This window comes from Capra hircus, chromosome 12 (assembly GCF_001704415.2).
Source record: "Capra hircus breed San Clemente chromosome 12, ASM170441v1, whole genome shotgun sequence".
Taxonomy (NCBI): Eukaryota; Metazoa; Chordata; class Mammalia; order Artiodactyla; family Bovidae; genus Capra; species Capra hircus.
This window is the reverse complement of record NC_030819.1, coordinates 16415723-16434983: the sequence shown is the minus strand read 5'-3', so window position 1 is coordinate 16434983 and position 19261 is coordinate 16415723. Positions and strand designations below refer to the sequence as shown.

Here is a 19261-nt window from a genome sequence, read left to right as displayed (position 1 = left end):
TCATTTGCTGAGCGCCTGTAAAATGTCTTTTAGGCTCAAGGCTTCCCAAGTGGCTCAGTGGTAAAGAATCTGCCTGTAATGCAAGAGATGTGGGTTCGACTCCTGGGTCAGGAAGATCCCCAGAGAAGGAAATGGCAACTCACTCTAGTACTCTTGCCTGGAGAATTCCACGGACACAGGCGCCTGGCGGGCTACTAGGCCGAAGTTTCCCAAAGAGTCAGACATGACTCAGCAACTGAGTGCACACGCATGCATTCTGGGCTCGGATCCAAGTTTACCTCCTCAAAGCCACAGGGTACACATTCTTTGAGGCTGTAGGATCTTCTTTTGATCAAGGACCACTCTTAGCATTCATACTGAACACCAAGAACACTCTAACATGGCATAAAATTCTCCTTTTCAGTGTCATCCTTCCATAACACTGTTTTAATCAGTTAAAAGGAAGATAATAATTCCTGGAGGTCCAGTAGTTTAAGCATCTGTCTATTCTAAAGATATATCAAGCACTGAGCTACATCACAGACAAGGTTTCATAAACACATTGTATCCTCTGACCTCTCTCCCCACAGGTCTCATTCATCTCAGTACTGAACCACATACCCTGAAAAGCAATGCACTGTATGTAAAAGCTTTTACCTCAATTAATGTAAAAATTCCCAAAACTACATAGGATTTCCAGTAACACTTTATGATTGCTTTTGTTAAAGAAGGCTCCCGTGCATCTTTCTCAGCTTTCAAAACCTCTCGATCCCAGTACCTGCGATGAGAAACAAACACAATAAAGAACAGGTGTCCACCATAGGGCAAATAGGGGAGTGGCAGAGTGGAAGATAAGCCTTTACCACAGGGCGCTCTGTGGCTGCTCCACGGATGCGGGCAAGTTGCTCACAGGGCTCCTGAAAGATGAGCGGTACAGACTGAAGCACCAGAAAAACACACCTTGAGGGGAGAGGCCCAGTCTTGGGAAACAAGTTCCTGCCAAGTTCTCAGCACCATGAGCAGCTCAAGAGGACAGAACCCCTCCCCCCTTCCAGGGACCCCACCTCTAGGGACAGAGATTGGCCTGCAGGGCCATGACTGCGGGCTCCCTCCACGTCCACAAACGCACAGGGGTCAGCCCTCCAATGTGGGCTAAGCTCAGGGTCAGCCTGAGGGGGTGAGTGTGCAGTGTCAGGAGAGGAGGCTCAGAAGAACCCAGAGGAAGGCAAAGAGCCCCCACCCCACACACCTTCAGCCACACGTGGAAATTCTCACTGCCCCTCCCCTTCTCCCTGCTGCCTGTGCTCACCCTTGCAGCTCTTCTCCAAGGTGCTGGGAGCGATCTTCTGGAAGCACTGAGTACATGTCATCTTCTTCTAATCTCCGTTTGTGACCAATTTTAAACAAGGGGTTTAGCCACCTGTGAAAAATTAAGAGAAACGGAGAATGATATATATCCAAACTACACATCTTTGTCTAATCAGAATCCTACTCTGACAGGCTTTGTTGTTTGTTTTTAAAAAGACAGAAATAGGTTCCCAGGTGGCTCAGAATCCACCTGCAATGAGGAAGACTCAGGTTTGATTCCTAGGTCGGGAAGATCCCCTGGAGAAGGGAATCCTGACAGAATACCCACTCCAGTATTCTTGCCTGGAGAATTCCATGGACAGGAGTCTGATGAGCTACAGTCCATGGGCTACAGTCTGGGAGGGTCACAAAAAGTCAGACGCAACTGAAGGACTAACACTGTCACCTTCAGTTTTAAATATATAGAAATATGGGGAAAAACACAGACACATATATACAAAGTCCCTAACCCTACTCGGTGACAGACCCTGGAAGCAATGACACACTGGTACCAAAAATCATTCAAGGCCCCAGATCTTGGTGTTTTGGTTTTTTAACATACATTATTATGATTTGTTCTTTTCTGATACGAACTTCTAAGGACAACTCTCAGCAACTTTCAAATATGTGTCACATTACTAGCAATAATAGTCACCATGCTGAATGTCTCCCTGACTTATTTACACCTGAAGTTTGTGCCTCTTGGCCCCCCTCACCCAGACCTTTGCTTTTTAATATTCTTTCTAAGAGGAAGCAGGGTTCCCTGAAGCAATGGCTGATTCCAATGTTGCTGCAATAGGTACTGTGAGTCGCTTAGTCATGTCTGACTCTTTGTGATCCCACAGACAGTAGTCCACCAGGCTCCTCTGTCCATGGGATTCTCCAGGGAGAATACTGGGGTGGGTTGCCATTCCCTTCTCCAGGGAATCTTCCCAACCCAGAGATCAAACCTGAGTCTCTTGCATTGGCAGGTGGATTCTTTACCACTGAGCCGCCAGGGAAGTACTAAAATATCAGCAGCTGACAATATGTATTAGCAGCTGACAATTAGCTTTTTTTGATCATAATGCAAGCACCTGACATTATGCTTTAGAGACACCCACTTTGGAGACTTCAACTGGAATAAACACAGGCCACCTGCACAACGAGATAAGGAGCCAGGCCACCCCACTCCTGAAGTTCCCTTTTTCAGAAAGCTCTGATTGACCTGCTAACAGACCATCTTATTTCTGATAACAGACTGCTTATTTCTCCATTCCTGTACTTTAATTCTCACTCATGTCTTTAATTACCAGCAGATAGTGAGTGGAAACCCCAGGTACCCAGCCATTGACCCCAACAAGGCAGAAGCACAGGTCCAGGTTCGCTCATGATCCATCTCGCTCTCTCCCTAGGACCTTGCTGTGTGCCCCCAGGCACGCCGTGTACCCTCCAGGACATGTGCATAATAAACTTTGCCATTTCAAAGTTCCCTGATGGTCATAATCAAGAACCAAAAGGACCAGTCCAGCCACAGCATGGGCTCCAATGGGGAAAATGTCTATGGGGGCTGCTGTTAGGAGAATGGGCCCAGGTGTGCAGAGTCCCAGGCATTCCCAGCAACAGCATCACTATTGATAGGCTGAGACCAACAGGCATCGAAAGATAAGCCAGGGACAACTTGCCTCATAAAATAAACAGCTCAAGGAATCATAAGGATATGTCCAAAGGACACAGAAGCCAGCTTGAGGTGCTCTTGCTAGCCAAATCTGAGATACTGGAATATTAAGTAAGTGTCAATGAGTGATAACCCATTAAATAATGAAAAAAAAACTATGACTCTTTACTGCTTCATAAATAGAAGGGAAAGCCTCCATTCTAGAACAGAAACAAATATAGAGGGAACAATAGAGTCAGAAAATGGTCAATGAAAGTTAAAACTAGTGTTAAAGTTTAATGTGAATCATGATATTTACAGTCTCAAATTATCCTTCTACAAATTACTTATTATTGATGGAAAAAAACTAACTGTACAAAAGACTAAAAAACCTTATTCAAACCAATTATGCATCATTTAAATGATAATGATTAATATGCAAAGACAGCCCAAAGATGAATATCATGTACTGCTTTTGACAGGGTAAGGAAATTTCCAAAGCCAGATGATAATCACCCATGAAAGCAGAGACCACATTTCTCTTATTTAATGCGCTATTCCTAGAATAATACAGGGGAAGAGATGCTCAAGAATTCTTTGTTGAATAAATGAAATGTCTTTGAATTATCAAAGAAGCCATAAGAAAGACTGAGCTTCAGGTGTTGCTCATCCTGGCCCCCTCGCATTTCTAATGAACCCCAGTCCAGGATTCCAGTCCCAGCTGTGGTCCTGAAGACCCCAGGTCTCAACTATGGCCTCACCCCACTTCATCTGCTCCAGTTAGCTTCTCCATAACCCTTAATATCTCTAGGTCTCAATATCCTTCCAAAACAAAAGTATAGTTCTGTGAGCATCACCACTACACAAGTTTGAAACATGCTTGGCCCTTTAACCTAGTCATTCCCTACACGGAGAAGGCGATGGTACCCCAACTCCAGTACTCTTGCCTGGAAAATCCCATGGACAGAGGAGCCTGGTAGGCTGCAGTCCATGGGGTAGCCAAGAGTCAGATGTGACTGAGAAACTTCACTTTCACTTTTCACTTTCATGCATTGGAGAAGGAAATGGCAACCCACTCCAGTGTTCTCGCCTAGAGAATCCCAGGGACAGGGGAGCCTGGTGGGCTGCTGTCTATGGGGTCGCAGAGTCGGATACTACTAAAGTGACTTAGCAGCAGCAGCATTCCCTACAGAAAATGCTCAGGGAATTAGCACTGGGACGTAACCCTGAAAGGCCCTCTTTAAAACTCTGCTTGCCAGGGGTAAGCGTCTCAACATCACTAATTGTCAGGGAAATGCAAATGAAAATTACAATGAGATGCGACCTCACATATATTAGGATGGCTATTAGAAGAAGGAAAGGAGGGAAAGGTGGGAGGAGAGTGGAACAAAATAAGTGTTGGGAAGGATGTGGAGAAACTGGAACCCTTGCACGCTGCTGGTGGGAGTGTAAAATAGTGTGGTCACAAAGGACAAATACTGTAGGATTCCACTGACAGAAGAACTTAAATTCAGGGAGAAACCAAGAGGCCCGATGGTTGCCAAGGGCAGGATGGGAGTGGGTAGTTATTGTTTAATTACACAAGAATGTAGGATGAAGAGATTCTGGAAACTGGAAAACAATGTGAATGTATTTCACACTACTGAACCATATGCTTTAAAATGGTCAAGATGGCAAAATTTTATGTTGCATGCATTTATCACAAGTTTGTTTAATGTAATGATACTGTATCACATTCTGGTTGCAGGAGCTTCAACTAGCCACAGAACTTCTCCACACCGGCCTCCAGCAAATGGGGATAACATCTGGAGATAACAACACTCACCTGGGCTGCTGAGGGATCAAATGAAATGGTCAGTGATGCTCTGAACACAACCAAGTCCGGTCAGACAAAGAACAGCCATCACGGCAACGCTTTTGAGTAATTCCCATGTAAGCCCCAGCAAAAAAGAGACGACGGTGCTCAACTAGGCAGATTTCTTTGCCCACAGTTCTTGATTTAAGGACCCTCACCAAGCCCTTCACCACCTCATATCTCAGAAAGCCAAGCCAAGCCCTCTGGGTACCATCAAGGGGTGAAGGTTTTCACTCCCATCACAAGGGGTGCTGACTGACAGGAGGCTAAAGTATGTGTCCCCACCTGAACAAAAGAGCTAGACAGGGAGACCTGAGTCAGTTCACACCCTGACTCCAATTTATCGCTGACAGCGTTTGCTCAATAATCCCGTCACTGCCAAGTAAGCCCTCCCTCCAAGCCAGTTCCTCCAAGAGCAGTCCTCCCCTGCAGGATACCCGTTCCTCCCCTCCCACCAACATCTTCACCCAGCAGCAGCATCTCCTCCTCACTGTCCCAGAGGGCACACCTCCTTCAGGGCAATGACTACTCACACACCGCATGGACTCTCCATGAGCCTCGCGTGCCACAGCGCCTGGCACAGACAACACTGGAACCCATCCAGAATGACATCAGAACACCCACGCTGCTGGTGAGCTATCTTCAAAACAGGTCATCACCCTGGCTTTCCCCGAATGGCCCTCGGCCAAATCCAATTAGCCATACTTGAGTGGCAATGCTCAAGCTAGAACCTTCTCTCCTTTCTTCTTTCAGTTCATTTCCTCAGTCGTGTTCAACTCTTTGTGACCCCATGGACCGCAGCATGTCAGGCCTCCCTGTCCATCACCAACTCCCAGAGTTTACACAAACTCATGTCCATTGAGTCAGCCATCCAACCATCTCATCCTCTGTCGTCCCCTTCTCCTCCCACCTTCAATCTTTCCCAGCATCAGGGTCTTTTCAAATGGGTCAGTTCTTCACATAAGGTAACCAAAGAATTGGAGTTTCAGCTTCAACATCAGTCCTTCCAATGAACATTCAGGGCTGTTTTCCTTTAGGATGGACTGGTTGGATCTCCTTGCAGTCCAAGGGACTCTCAAGAGTCTTCTCCAAAATCACAGTTCAAAAGCATCAATTCTTCAGCACTCAGCTTTCTTTATAGTCCAACTCTCACATCCATACATGGCTACTGGAAAAACCATAGCTTTGACTAGAAAGACCTTTGTTGGCAAAATAATGTCTCTGCTTTTCAATATGCTATCTAGGTTGCTCACAACTTTTCTTCCAAGGAGTAAGCATCTTTTAATTGCATGGCTGCAGTCACCATCTGCAGTGACTTTGGAGCCCCCCAAAATAAAAATCTATCACTGTTTCCACTGTTTCCCGATTTATTTGCCATGATGTGATGGGACCAGATGCCATCTTAGTTTTCTGAATGTTGAGCTCTAAACCAACTTTTTCACTCTCCTCTTCCACTTTCATCAAGAGGCTCTCTAACTTTCTTCTTTAACTTTCCTCATTTCCTAAAACTTGCTCAGAATCCATTTTCTCATCCTTGCACTAAGCTAAGCAATAGTACAGGCTGCGTACCCTCCCTGCCCAAGGTTCTCCAGTTCCCTGCACACCCGCTGTCCTGCGGCCCATCAGGGTCCTCCCAGCTCGTGAGGCTGGCAAAACCTTCCTGCCTCACAGCTTATTTCATCCCTGGCCTTCTTGTCTCCCGTTTTCTTGCCACTGGCTACTCCATGCCTTTCGCATCTTCATAGTGTCCTTTGTCTTATCACCACATACCTTCCCAACACTTTTTCCCACACTACAACCAACACCGAGAATCTACAACTATCGTGCATCGGTAACTACCCTAATCCCCTTCTCAAAAAAAAAAAAAAAAATATATATATATATATATATCTTTTTTGACACATTTGGACACAATTAACACTGAGAATAAAACAAGGAATCACGAGTTAAATATTACTCACGCTGGCCACCTCCCAAGGTTTTGAAGGGCTTAAAACAGTGCTGGTTGGAACTAACAAGTAAGGGACCTCACATCCAGCAGGTGATCAACCTTATCTACTTAGTGCAGCATGAAAGGCCACCACTAGACACAGGACCCCGTCATCACCAAAGTCCCCCTGAGCTCCTGAGTGCCTGGTGCTGACTTACCTCTGAATATCAGGCTTTCAGGGCCTGTTCCAATCAAGCGCTCCCTTCCAAACTATTCAACTTCTCCCCCTCATGAGGAATGACAGAGCTTTGGTTCCAAGTTCCAGGTATCCCCGCTGACAGTAGGGAGTATGACTGCCTATCCAAGCAAGCCTTTGATGGCTCTTCATTGGGATTTGAGAAACCACAAAGCATAGGAAAGAAACTACCTTAGTTAGGTCAAAGAACCATTCCAGAAGCTGAATTAAATATATATGAACATGAAGTCACATTTTCTTAGTTAAAAGAACCCGCCTCACCCAAGGATACAGAACTGAGAGTCATCTTGATGCTTTTCACAGATTGCTCAAAGTATATCCGTCTGTAGGAAATAAACATTGGTGCATTTAGCTTAACGTAGGCTCACAGAGCTCGCGAAGCTGCACCTCGGGCTTCATCAGTGCTCTGGGTCTGCCCATGCTATGGGCACATTTCCCCTGATATTTTCTATTCTACCCTACTTCATTACAAAAGAAATGCCAGGTGGTATACCTATAATGACAGAAGCATTACTCACAGTATCCAAAAGGTGAAAGTGACCCCAGAGGACAATGATGAAAGAATGTACCAAAATGTGGTACACATTTTGTGGTACGTGACACGCGTACATTAGAGTATTGTTTTGTTCATTAGTAGCCAAGTCGTATCTGACTCCTTTACTACCTCCTGGACTGCAGCCTGCCAGGCTCCTCTGTCCATGGGATTTCCCATGCAAGAATACTGTGAGTGGGTTGCCATTTCCTTCTCCAGGGGATCTTCCTGACCCAGGGATCGAACCTGGGTCGCCTGCATCGGCAGGTGTGGATTCTTTACCACTGAGCCACCAGGGAAGCCCATGTTGGAATATTCCAGAGCCTTGAAAAAAGGAAATTCTGACACATGCTACAACATAGTTGAAACTTGAGGATATTATGCTAAGTGAAATAAGCCATCACACTGAGAACACCGTATGATTCAACTTATATGCCGTATCCAGAAGAGTCAAAATGAGAGAGACAGCAGGAATGGTGACCACCAGGGGGTCAGGCGAGGGGAATGAGTAGTTGCAGTAATAGGTACATTCCATCGTTACCAATGAAAAGAATCCTGTGGACTTTGATGACAGTTGCATAGGGGTGAAACATCATTGCTGCCACTCAAGGGCACAGTCGAAAATGGTTACAGTGGTACATATCATGTTGTATATCTTACCACAAATTTTTTAAATTGTTTTTAAAAAGGAAATACCAGTTGAAACTGATTAAATTAATTTCCAGCTGCACTAATGGGTTGCAATGTTATGTCTGAACAACACTGGTGTGGAGAGCTGTCCGCTGCGCGCACAACGCCCTTAGGGCCACCATCTGCACAACAGACTGGGGCTCCCTCGAGGGCAGACGGCCTCACAGACGTTTCACATACTCCGTGACCAGCACGGCCCCTGGAACACAGTGCAGCTCAGTGAACCACATGGTAACCACCTTTGAGGGCTTTTGTCCCTCCCCAGCTCACACTAGGCGGCCACTACGGGTCAGCTGTTTCCCAGAGTGAGAAGGAAGTGGCATGTAAAAGAAGCCAAGTACTTAAATTACAAAGGGCAATGCCCCTCTGGGCGGGCCCACACTCTCAGGAGGGTTCTTGGATGCCCTAGGAGTACACAAAGCCCCAGAAACATGGGCACATCTTCCCAGAAATCACAGTAACTTGTGGAGCATTAAAAAAAAAAAAAGAAAACCAGACAGGGTGCTCAGGGCTGGTGCACTGGGATGACCCTGAGGGATGGGGTGGGAGGGGGGTTCAGGATGGGGAACACATGCACACCCGTGGCGGATTCATGTCAGTGTATGGCAAAAACCACTACCATACTGCAAAGTAATTAGTCTCCAATTAAAATAAATAAATTTTTAAAAATAATTTAAAAAAATAAAGAAAGAAAACCAATACTGACATGCTATGACCTTTATAGGTTTTCACCACCCCACCTTGCTCAGTGTCCAGCCCCGTCATGCAGCGTTCCAGCCACGCTGACCTGTTGTGTTTCCAAGAGCCTGCCTGGCTCCTGACTGCTGGGCCCTTTCCTGGGAATAGACGTTTTTTACTCATTTTCTCCATGATTACTTAACACCTTTTCTTTCCCAGGTCTCAGGCCAATTGCTGCCTCCACAGAAACGCCTGGACTGCCTTGACTACAAAAGCAGATCCAGCTTTTTTATTTCCTTCTTCCAGCTTTCTTTTTACCCATTTACTGCAATCTATTTGTTGTTGAGAGAAAAAAATAACGCACTTATTTTATTTTGTCCCTCTCCTCGCTGGAATAAGAGCTCCTCGAGGGCAGGACCCAGTCGATCCCTGGCAATTCACGAGGCCTGGCACTGAGTGGGTCACTCAGAACTCGGCAGAGTAAATGAATGGATGACCCTCTGGTGGAGAAACAGCGGCGAAGAACACTCACACACACTGTCTACATCTCTTGATGAGAGGGGAATGTGCAGGTCTGCTGAGGCCAGTTTAACCATTCACGTGCCCTCAACCCACTCAAGTAAGTCATTTATTGTTGAACAAATTATGCATTTTAAAGCACTTTTAGCTGTGGCGAATTATTAACCACTGGTTAATGTTCCCTGCAGCTTCTGCCAGCCCTGATTACTGGAGGCTTTTATGGCCCAGCCTGAGCAGGGCTGGTGAGGCAGAGGGGCTACAGAAATAGGGAGACCTGGGTCAGCAAGTCCAAGAGCAAGGGCTGGAGTGAGGGACAGGTGAGAGGCACGCAGAAAGATCTCACAGTAAGACACTGGTGGCTCAGGGGGTAAAGAATCCAACAGCAATGCTGGAGACCTTGGTTCGATCCCTGTGTCAGGAAGATCCCCAAAGGAGGAAATGGCAACCCACTCCAGTATTTTTGCCTGGCAAATCCCATGGACACAGGAGGCTAGTCCATGGGTTTGCAAGAGTCAAACACAACTAGCCAGCTAAACCAACCACCTCACTAGAACCATTTCCTCTAAGACAGGAGTTCTCCAGCTCAGCAATGCTGACATCTCAGGTTCTTTGTTGTGGGAGGCATTTCTGTGCTTTGTAAGAGGGTGAGCACTATCCCAGGGCTATTTCCTCCAGATGCCAGTAGTATCTCCTCACCCCAAACTGTGACAACCTACAGTGACAAGGCCTGGGTAGCAAAATCTGGATCAGAATGACTGCCCCAGCCTGTCTTTCTGGAAAAGGGGTACAACTTTTCTTCAAAGGTTGGCCCCAGGGAGTAGCCACAGAAATTAGCCACAGGACACTGGCAGGAGGCCCTTTGCCAACAAATCAAGGATTATGATATAAACACATCACTAATAGTGGTGGCTCAGATGATAAAGAATCAGCCTGCAATGAAGGAGACTGGAGTTCGATCCCAGGGTAGGGAAGATCCTCTGGAGAAGGAAATTGCAACCCACTCCAGTATTCTTTCCTGGAAAATTCCATGGACAGAGGAGCCTGGTGGGCTACAGTGCATAGGGTTGCAAAGAGTCAGCCACAACTGAGCAACTAACACTTTTCAATTGTCCTCCAGCAGTCAAGCCTGGGGAACAAGGGATCAACATTAACATATCATTAAGATATGAAGTGGCAAGTGAGGTTTTGAGCTATGCACACAGGATCTGCTTCTTGGCTTTTGCAGTAGGGATAAAAGGATCGATCCCCCAGCTTAAGCATCTTCTGTACAGAATAGGTTCTCAAACTATGGTCCCCAGAGTAGCAAGATTAGCATCCTGTAACTCTTCATTAGAAAAACAAATTCTCAGTCCCAACTATGACCTACGCTGAGTAAGGCTCAGCCATCCATACTATACCAAGCCTTCCAGATGATGCTGATGCTGGCTCAAGTTTGAGACCCTGCCATAGAGTGTGCTTTGACACACTTCTGGTATTTATACCAACAGTCCCAACCACAGTGAAGTGAAAATCGCAAGCTCAGACTGGGTTATTTTTAAATAGACCAACAGGTATCCAGAGCCCCATCCCAAATGAATGAATCAGAATGAGCCAAGATGGAATTCAACGGGTGGTCTTCTTAAAGACCCCACTAGACAGTTCCAGTCATCAGCCAGGTCTGGGAACCAATTGCTAGAGGGAGGTTAGGGAATATTTCCAGAACAAAGCTCGAGTCGAGTCCAGAAGAATCACTTGGCATTCACTAAGGAGATGAGAGAACAAGGAAAGAAGCTTTCCAGAAAAATAAAACCCACGAGAAGTATTTGCATGGAGTATAACAGGATGAAGGAAGGTGAAGTCATTACTGTTCTTTTGGCTTCAACCAATAACAAATCTGAGGTTCTATGGGGTTTTGGGGTTTTGTGTTTTTTTTTAACCACACTGCATGGCATGTGGGATAGATAGCTTAGTTCCCTGACCAGAGAACACACCCATGCCCCCTGCATTTGAAGTTTCGTGTCTTAACCACTGGACTCCCACGGAAGTCCCCTCTTTGTGCATGCATGCTACATCACTTCAGTTGTTTATGATTCTCTGTGACCCTATGTACTGTCGCCTGCCAGACTCCTCTGTCTATGGGATTCCCCAGGCAAGAATACTGGATTGGGTTGCCATGCCCTTCTCCAGGAAATCTTCCCTATCCAAGAATAGAAGTCAGGTCTCTTGCACTGCAGATTCCTTACCAGCTGAGCCACAAGGAAAAGTAACAGGAAATTGTGGAATCTTTTAAGCCATTTTGTAGCCATTTTGTAGACTCTCCTTGCTTTTGAAGGCATTGAATCTGAAATATTAAGTAGGTGTGACCAATATAATTACTTCATTAATTCATGTAGCTTCACTGAAATAAATTAGATTCAACTTGATGTCGAAGCTTTACTCTCCTCTAGTAACACTAATCCTGGTTGTCCTCTGCTTGGTCCTAATTCTGGAGCTCTACCAGACGACCATAGACTATCTCTGGTTATCCAGAGATAACCCAGGTAAATCAACAATCAGTTTAAAATTCAACATCCTATTACTAGTTAACCCTAGGAAGTCAAATCAATTAAAAAACACTGCAACTTATTTTATTATCCTATGTAATAAAAACTGAAATAGTAACTCTACATCAAATTAATTTCTTTTTTTAAACATTAGTTTGGTCGCAGTGGGTCTTCGTTGCTACACACTGGCTCTCCCTAGTTGTGGCCGGCGGGGGCTGCTTTTCACTGTGTACCTGGGCCTCTCTGGTGGCACGGCACAGGCTCCAGGCACATGGGTTTCAGTAGCTGCCACACTGGCTCAGGAGTTGTGGCACATGAGCCTTATTGCTCCATGGCATGTAGATGGAATCGTGCCAAACCAGGGATCAAACCCATGTCTCCAACACTGGCAGACAGATTCTTAACTGCTGGACCACCAGAAGCCCTCAAATTAATTCTTAATTAAATTCCTTAAGATCAGCATGCCAGTGATATGTTAAAAACTCTGTAATATATGTTCTATATAATAATGTACAAAAAACTACATCCATGAGCAACTCTGCTCACCAGCGAAAGACACATTATGTTCATCCTCATTAAGACAAAATGTAAGAAAGATGGCTCACTGAACTGTTAGTAATGATGCAAACAGCTAACAAAAACACAGGTAGAGGAGTAACAAATACACATAGTTTTACAAGAGTAAAAAGTCCAACTTTCTACCTTTTCAATTTTTTACTTTCTACTTTTTCAATGACTGAAGACAATACTACTATATCAGGTTTGTAGGATAGACCCAAAAAAAAAAAAAAATCAACTGCATTACTATATTCTCATGACATTGCAGAGGGGAGTGGCTTCAGCTGATAAATTATTTAATACATGGAGAAACCTGGCAAACACCATCTTAATCAAGTGACAAAAGTTACCATCCAGAAATGAGGCACGTGGATAGCAGGTGCATAAGATTTATTGAGTACTGTATTCTCTCAGTATTCCTGCTATGAAGAAATATCAGACAAACACAAATTGAAGAACAATCGACACCATAATGGTCTGTATTCTTCAAAAATGTCAAGGACATGAGCGACTGGAGTTATTCCACATTGAAGTATACTAAAGAGATAGGACAACTAAATACAACACAGGAACCTGGGCCTAAAACAGCCTATACGGGTAAACTGGTTATGTGTGCAGTCAGAGGGATACTACAGGAAAGCATCAAATCACAAAGAAGGCGAGAGAATGAGGTACAAAGCATAAACAACCAGAAAGCAATTAACCAACTAGCAACAGTAAGCCCACATCTATAAATAATTCCTATTAATGTAAATAGACTAAATTCTCCAATCAAAAGACAGAGTACCTGAATGGATAAAAAACAAGACCCCTCCTTATGTTGTCTGTAAAAGAGTCACTGCAGCTTACACAACCTAAAAACGTAAGAATGGAAAAAGATATTTTATGCAAACAGAAACAAAAAAAAAAGCAGAGTAGCTATACTTATCAAACAAACAAAAAACTTGATTAAAAAACAGGTGAAGGATCTGAATAGACATTTTTTCCAAAGAAAGTAAAAAGATGGCCAACAGACCCGTGAAAAGATGCTTAATATCACCTATCACTAGGAAAATACAAATGAAAACCACCTTGAGACATCACCTCACACTGGTTAGAATGGGTGTCACCAAAACAGACGAGAAGTGTTAAGAGTGTATATAAAGAAAAGGGAACCCTCGTACACCGTTGGTGGGAATGTACACTGGTGTAGCCACTATGGAAAATAGTATGCAAGTTCCGCAAAAAGTCAAAAATAGAGAACTACCATACAGGCCAGCAATTCTACTTTGGGGTAAACATCCAAAGAAATGAAATCTTTATCTCAAAGAGATACCTGTACTCCCATGCTCACTACAGCATTAGCCACAACACTCAAGGCAAGGAAACAACCTACACGTCCAGTGACGAATGGATCAAGAAACTGTGACACTAATATACATGTATAGGCATGCATGCATATGTGCGCACATACACACACACACACTCCAACACACATAAAAACAATGGAATATTATTCAGCCTTTAAAAAAGGAATCCTGTTATTTGTGACAACATGGATGTACCTAGAAGGCATTGTTTCCTTTGTGAAATAAGTCAGAGAAAGACAAATACTGCATGCAGAATCTTTTTTTTAAGTCAAACTTAAAGAAACAAAAGAAAAGTGGTTGCCAGGGGCTTGGAGGAAGGCTGGGAATAAAAAGGGAAAGCTGGTAAAAGTATACATACTTTCAAGTTCTAAGATGAATAAGGTCTGAGAGTCTAATGTAAAACATGGTGAATACAGTTGCTAACAGTGGACTGTACAACTGAAATTTGCTAAGAAAGTAGAAATAACATGTTTTCACCCAAAAAAGGTAACCATGGGGTGATGAATGTATCAATATTAGTTAACTTGATGGAATCTTTCCACCTTGCATACATTTATCAACTCAAACTGTAGAGCAAATATCTTACAATTTTGTCAAGTTACTTCAATAAAGCTAAAAAGAAAAAAAAAAAAAAAGACTGTGACTGCTACTTGTCCTCATTCCTCTAAGTCCATGGAATTTTCCAAGTAACATTAGTATAAACTCTGATGATTTTTGCTAACAAGGTGACTCATGCCTGGGCCCCTAAAGGTTATGCTAACAGATGACTCAAGATGAGGGCTCGCCATACCAGCAAGACCAACCATGGGATAAGAAGGCTGTGCCTGTGAGTCACATGCTTTCAGTCTGGCCTTCATAGAGGGGGTCTGAAGACAAGATCAGTCACATAGCCAGTGGTCCATTTCGTGATGCATACATAATGAATCCCCAATAGAAACTCTGGATTCCAAATCTCGGAGGCGATTTCCTGGTTGGCCATACTCTAAGTATCATGACACACTGATGTGCTGGGAGGGTGACACGACCTGTTTCCACTGGGGTAAGACAAGGAAGCCTAGAGACTGGGACCCTCTCAAACCTCAGCCTTCCAATTTGAATATGTTTGCCATAACACAACAGTGTTCAGTTGTTTCGATGAATTAATTAAAAGGAGGGGGTGGTGGGAACCCCTAAATTTGTAGCCAGTTGGTCAAAAGTGAGGGTGTCCTGGGGACCTTGGGACTGAAAGCTGGTTTCTGATGAGAGGGCAGTCTTGTGGAGGACCATGCCCTTCACTTGTGAGGCTTGGGTCGGCTCCACGGAGTTGGGGCCAGACTTCAGCATAAGGGGGACTCTTCCCTAGAGCTTATGATCCCACATTATCAGCTCACACCTCAAGAGCTGGCCAAGAGGTCTGCTTACCAACTGGCTCCCCCTGCTTTGACCACCTCTTTCTCCCACAACCTCCCTGTCCTTCCCTCAGCTGATACACAACTGTCGGCCTAGACCTATTTCTGTCACTATGAACACTTCTGCCAACTCTGAAGGAAGAGACTAGGAATGTTTTAAGAGCTCCTCCTCTTGCCTGGTGGCCACAGGCTCTAGGATAGACTTCCCACATTTTAATCTACAATGAAATCACCTGAGAAGCTTCTTCAAAATAAACACAGACCCCATTCACTGGGGTTCCGACTCCCCAGATCTGGGGTGGAGACGAAGAATCTGCGTTTTAAGCAAGCATTCCTCATGGATTTGGTCATGAACCACACGGAGAACTGTCTTTCTAGGAAGGATTGGTGGTGGTAAACGATTATTAGATCATAGGAGGTGAGAGCTAGAACCCTCTTTGGAGAAACCTAGTGCAGTCCAAGAGCCCCAGAGAGGGAAACAGGCCCAAGATGCCAAGGTCAGTTAAATGACTGACTAGAAGCAAAAACTCATGCTTTGAGGCACCTGGCCTGAGGAAGCTTACAATGGGTTAAGTCAAAGATCTCTCCCTCACCTTAGAATCTACCTGTGGTGGATGCCTGAGGAAAGGATGGGCAGAGGATTCAAAATACTGCCTAGCAGACCAGCTACTGAAAGGGGACACACAGGGCTCCGTCACTGGTGACCCCTCATGTCTACCAGTCCGGCCACCACTGACCACTAGCTCAGGAGTGAAAGAGGTCTAAGCCGCCACACAGCCATGGAAATGGACATCTGTAACTGGCAGGAGGTAGGAGAAAAGCTTTCGAGGAACGAATTCCAGGCACCTGGGGCCACACTAGTAAGAAGAAGGTAGGACTTGAGTCAGGAGTCACAAACTGGGACCTGCCTCACTGCTAAGGAGCCCCACTTATTGAGTCGCTCAGTCGTGTCCGACTCCTTGTGACCCCATGGACTGTAGCCCGCCAGGGTCCTCTGTCCACAGGATTTCCCAGGCAAGAATACTGGAGTGGGTTGTCACTTCTGTCTCCAGGGGATCTTCCTGACCCAGAGAGCGAATCCCCAGGGGTCATCTCCTGCAATGGCAGGCAGATCCTGTACCACTCAGCCAACAGGGAAGCCCAAGGGGCCACGACAGAGAGAGCAACAGTCAACCTGTTCAGCAAACCAACAGTAATCGGTGTCGGGGAAGCACCAGCCTTGCTGGGAATCAGAATAATTCGAAGGTACCATGCCAGACCCAATTTTATTTTTCCCTCCAAAGTCAACATAGACCCAATTACAAGATTGGCATATTTCAAATTGATCCAATTTTTCTTTAAAACCACCCAGATAGGTTTCATTAAGATTATTAATACAAAGCCAGTGTACCCTTTGCCTCAGACATTTAACTTTTAGACATTACTCCACAGAGCTAAGCTCTGAAGCTTGGGAGAGAAGGCCAGCACTTTCCCTCCCTAGTGCAGACCAGCACCTGGGGGTGGAGATATGTATTTTCACCTGTAGTTTCAGGATGAATGGGTTATATGGTTCAGAATTAAAGAATCAGTCCAGATATGATGACTATTTTTAGAAAGTAGCCAAATTGCAAGTGCCCCACAACAGATATATTGCTAAAATGTTAACATGCTAGAATATTTTAGAGCTATTTTAAAAACATAGGATCTGTGTTAGTTACCAAAAGGTGTTGCTGTATTAAATTATACTGCATTCCAAAGAGAAGCAGAATGTGAACCCATAGCATGCAGACTAATTAAAACTCAAAAACAAAAACAAAAAAATATACATTACAGATACATTGATGAAAAGTTTAAAGAAATTTAGGCTCTGAAGAGTTTGAAGCTGATTTTTCTTTTTGAGGAAAAGGGAAGGGCTTGTGACTGGAATAGAATACCGGAGGGTAGGAAGCGGAGCTGGCAGAACCTTCTTTCATGATCTGGTTAACTTACAAGGTATTAGGTTTATAATAATTCTCTAAAGCTATGGGTTCGTTTTTATAATATTCTGTGCCTGTTGTATGACACAGAGCAAAAACAAAAATGTCAAGTGAGATGATATACAATATGATAATGTAGCAGGTCTGTATGAGTGTATATAATCATATTGACCATTTCCTACAAAGACTTGTAGGAAAAAACAAATGTGTACAAAGACTTATTAAGAAAAGTAGGTTACAGGGCTCTTCCTTTAAAAAGGAAAAGAAACACAGCAACGGTAGGTGTACCATTTGTATTCCGTATACCATCTATATTAGTTTTCTAGAGCTGCTACAACAAACGCCACAGACTATGTGACTTAAAATTATGGAAGCTGCTCACAGTTCTGGAGGCTAAAAGTCCAAGACGAAGGCGCTGGCCGAGTTGGTGTCCTCAGAGGTCTCTCCCCTTGGTTTACAGACGGCCACCCCCTGTGCATCTTCACAGGCCCTTTTCCTCTGTGCGTATTCATCACTAGCGCCCAATAGTTGTCTTCTTGCAAGGACACCAGTGATACTGGATTAGCGCCCACACTAGCATCTTAATTTTCACCTAATCACCTCTTTGAAGGCCCAATGTCCAAACAACAGTCACTTTCTGAGGTCCTGGGCACTAGGGTTTCAACACATAAGTTTTACAGGGACACAATGCAACCCATAACAGCATTCTTTATTCATCAGACTTGCCAAAAAAAAAAAAAAAAAAAGACAGTTCATCTTTAGGACAGGAAGTGAGTCAGAAGTGAGTTGAATCAAGATTTGCCATGAGGCAGTCTCCTTGCTGACACTCACAGATGGGTTCTCCCTCTGCTTTGTATATATGCTTGCCATTTTCCATCATGACAGGGAAGAGAAGACTAGGGGGAAATCCACATCTTACATCAGTCGTAGATGTTGGGTTATTTCCTCTATGAAAGTGAGTCACCCAACAATAATATTGATGTTATATGAGCTTAGAAATAAAATTAATCTTTTCCTCTCATCAGCAATGAGCATAATTTAAAAAAATTCTTTTAGTATAATGAGTTAAGAAAAAAAATAATACGAGTAACAAAAAGAAAGCTGGGCATAATGTTTACAGCTGAACTCCATCCACAGTGTAGCTCAGCTAATCCACTGCTTTGCCCATTTCTGAGTCTGATCCTTCCTTTACTTACTCCTGGTTACATGGTCTGACTCTTTCCCAGGCCCCCTGCAGCTAGGTGAGACCATGTGATGGGGGAGATAAAAGGACTGTGTGTGACTCACACACAGGACACAGACCTTAAAACCATGAGCACACCTTCTCCACGCTCTCCTCTTCCACCCTCAGAACCTGCTTCAATGAAGCAGAAGACAAGAGGAGCCTGGCCTAGTCCCATGGATTTGAATCACCTGGAAATCTTGGTCAAATACAGATTCTGATTCACTAAGCCTGTGGCAGGACCTGAGAATACATTTTGCCCAAGCTCCAGGTGACGGCAATACTGCTGGTCTGCGGAGCCACCCACCGGAGAGGTTCTCCTTTCTGATGCCTCAGAGATGGCAGTCCAATGATGAGCAGTAAAAGACACGCCAAAATAGACCCAACCAGAAATAGCCAGCTGGCCTTTCTCTCCTGACCCATGACAGAATTTAACTCAGCCCTATAATTAATTCTGGTCTCAAAGTGCAGCTAGCAAGTGAATTCAGAGACAGCTGCAGACAGATTGCTTTAGAATGTGCAACGTGATAGCAGTTGGCTGGGTTCTACTAAAAACAATATCTGCCACCCTGAGTTAGAAGACAGGGCTGTCAACAGTGAGATCTCCAGAGTACAGAACACCGACAGCTGACCAAGCAGGAGAGGACAAAAGGGGCACACACGGGCCCCACCAGCCATGCCAGTCTCGCACAGAAGTCCATGTGGAAGTTGTTTACTCTCTGAGACCACAGCTATCGTTAACAGACTGTCTGTCTGTATAAAACCTGGGCAAATATTTGCATCACCTCAGCCCTAGACATCCTAGCAGTCCGGGGTTTATAAGACCTGAATATAAATATCACCTT

At 44.5% G+C, this 19261-nt stretch overlaps 1 protein-coding gene across 1 annotated transcript in view; it reads right to left on the bottom strand.

The window, feature by feature from the left end:
• Positions 1–19261, bottom strand: part of ABCC4 (ATP binding cassette subfamily C member 4) — a 188448-nt gene that overhangs the window by 150717 nt on the left and 18470 nt on the right. Inside the window, 2 exon segments of the mRNA XM_018056447.1 lie at positions 637–757; positions 1289–1399. Coding sequence (XP_017911936.1) covers positions 637–757; positions 1289–1399 — 232 coding nt within the window.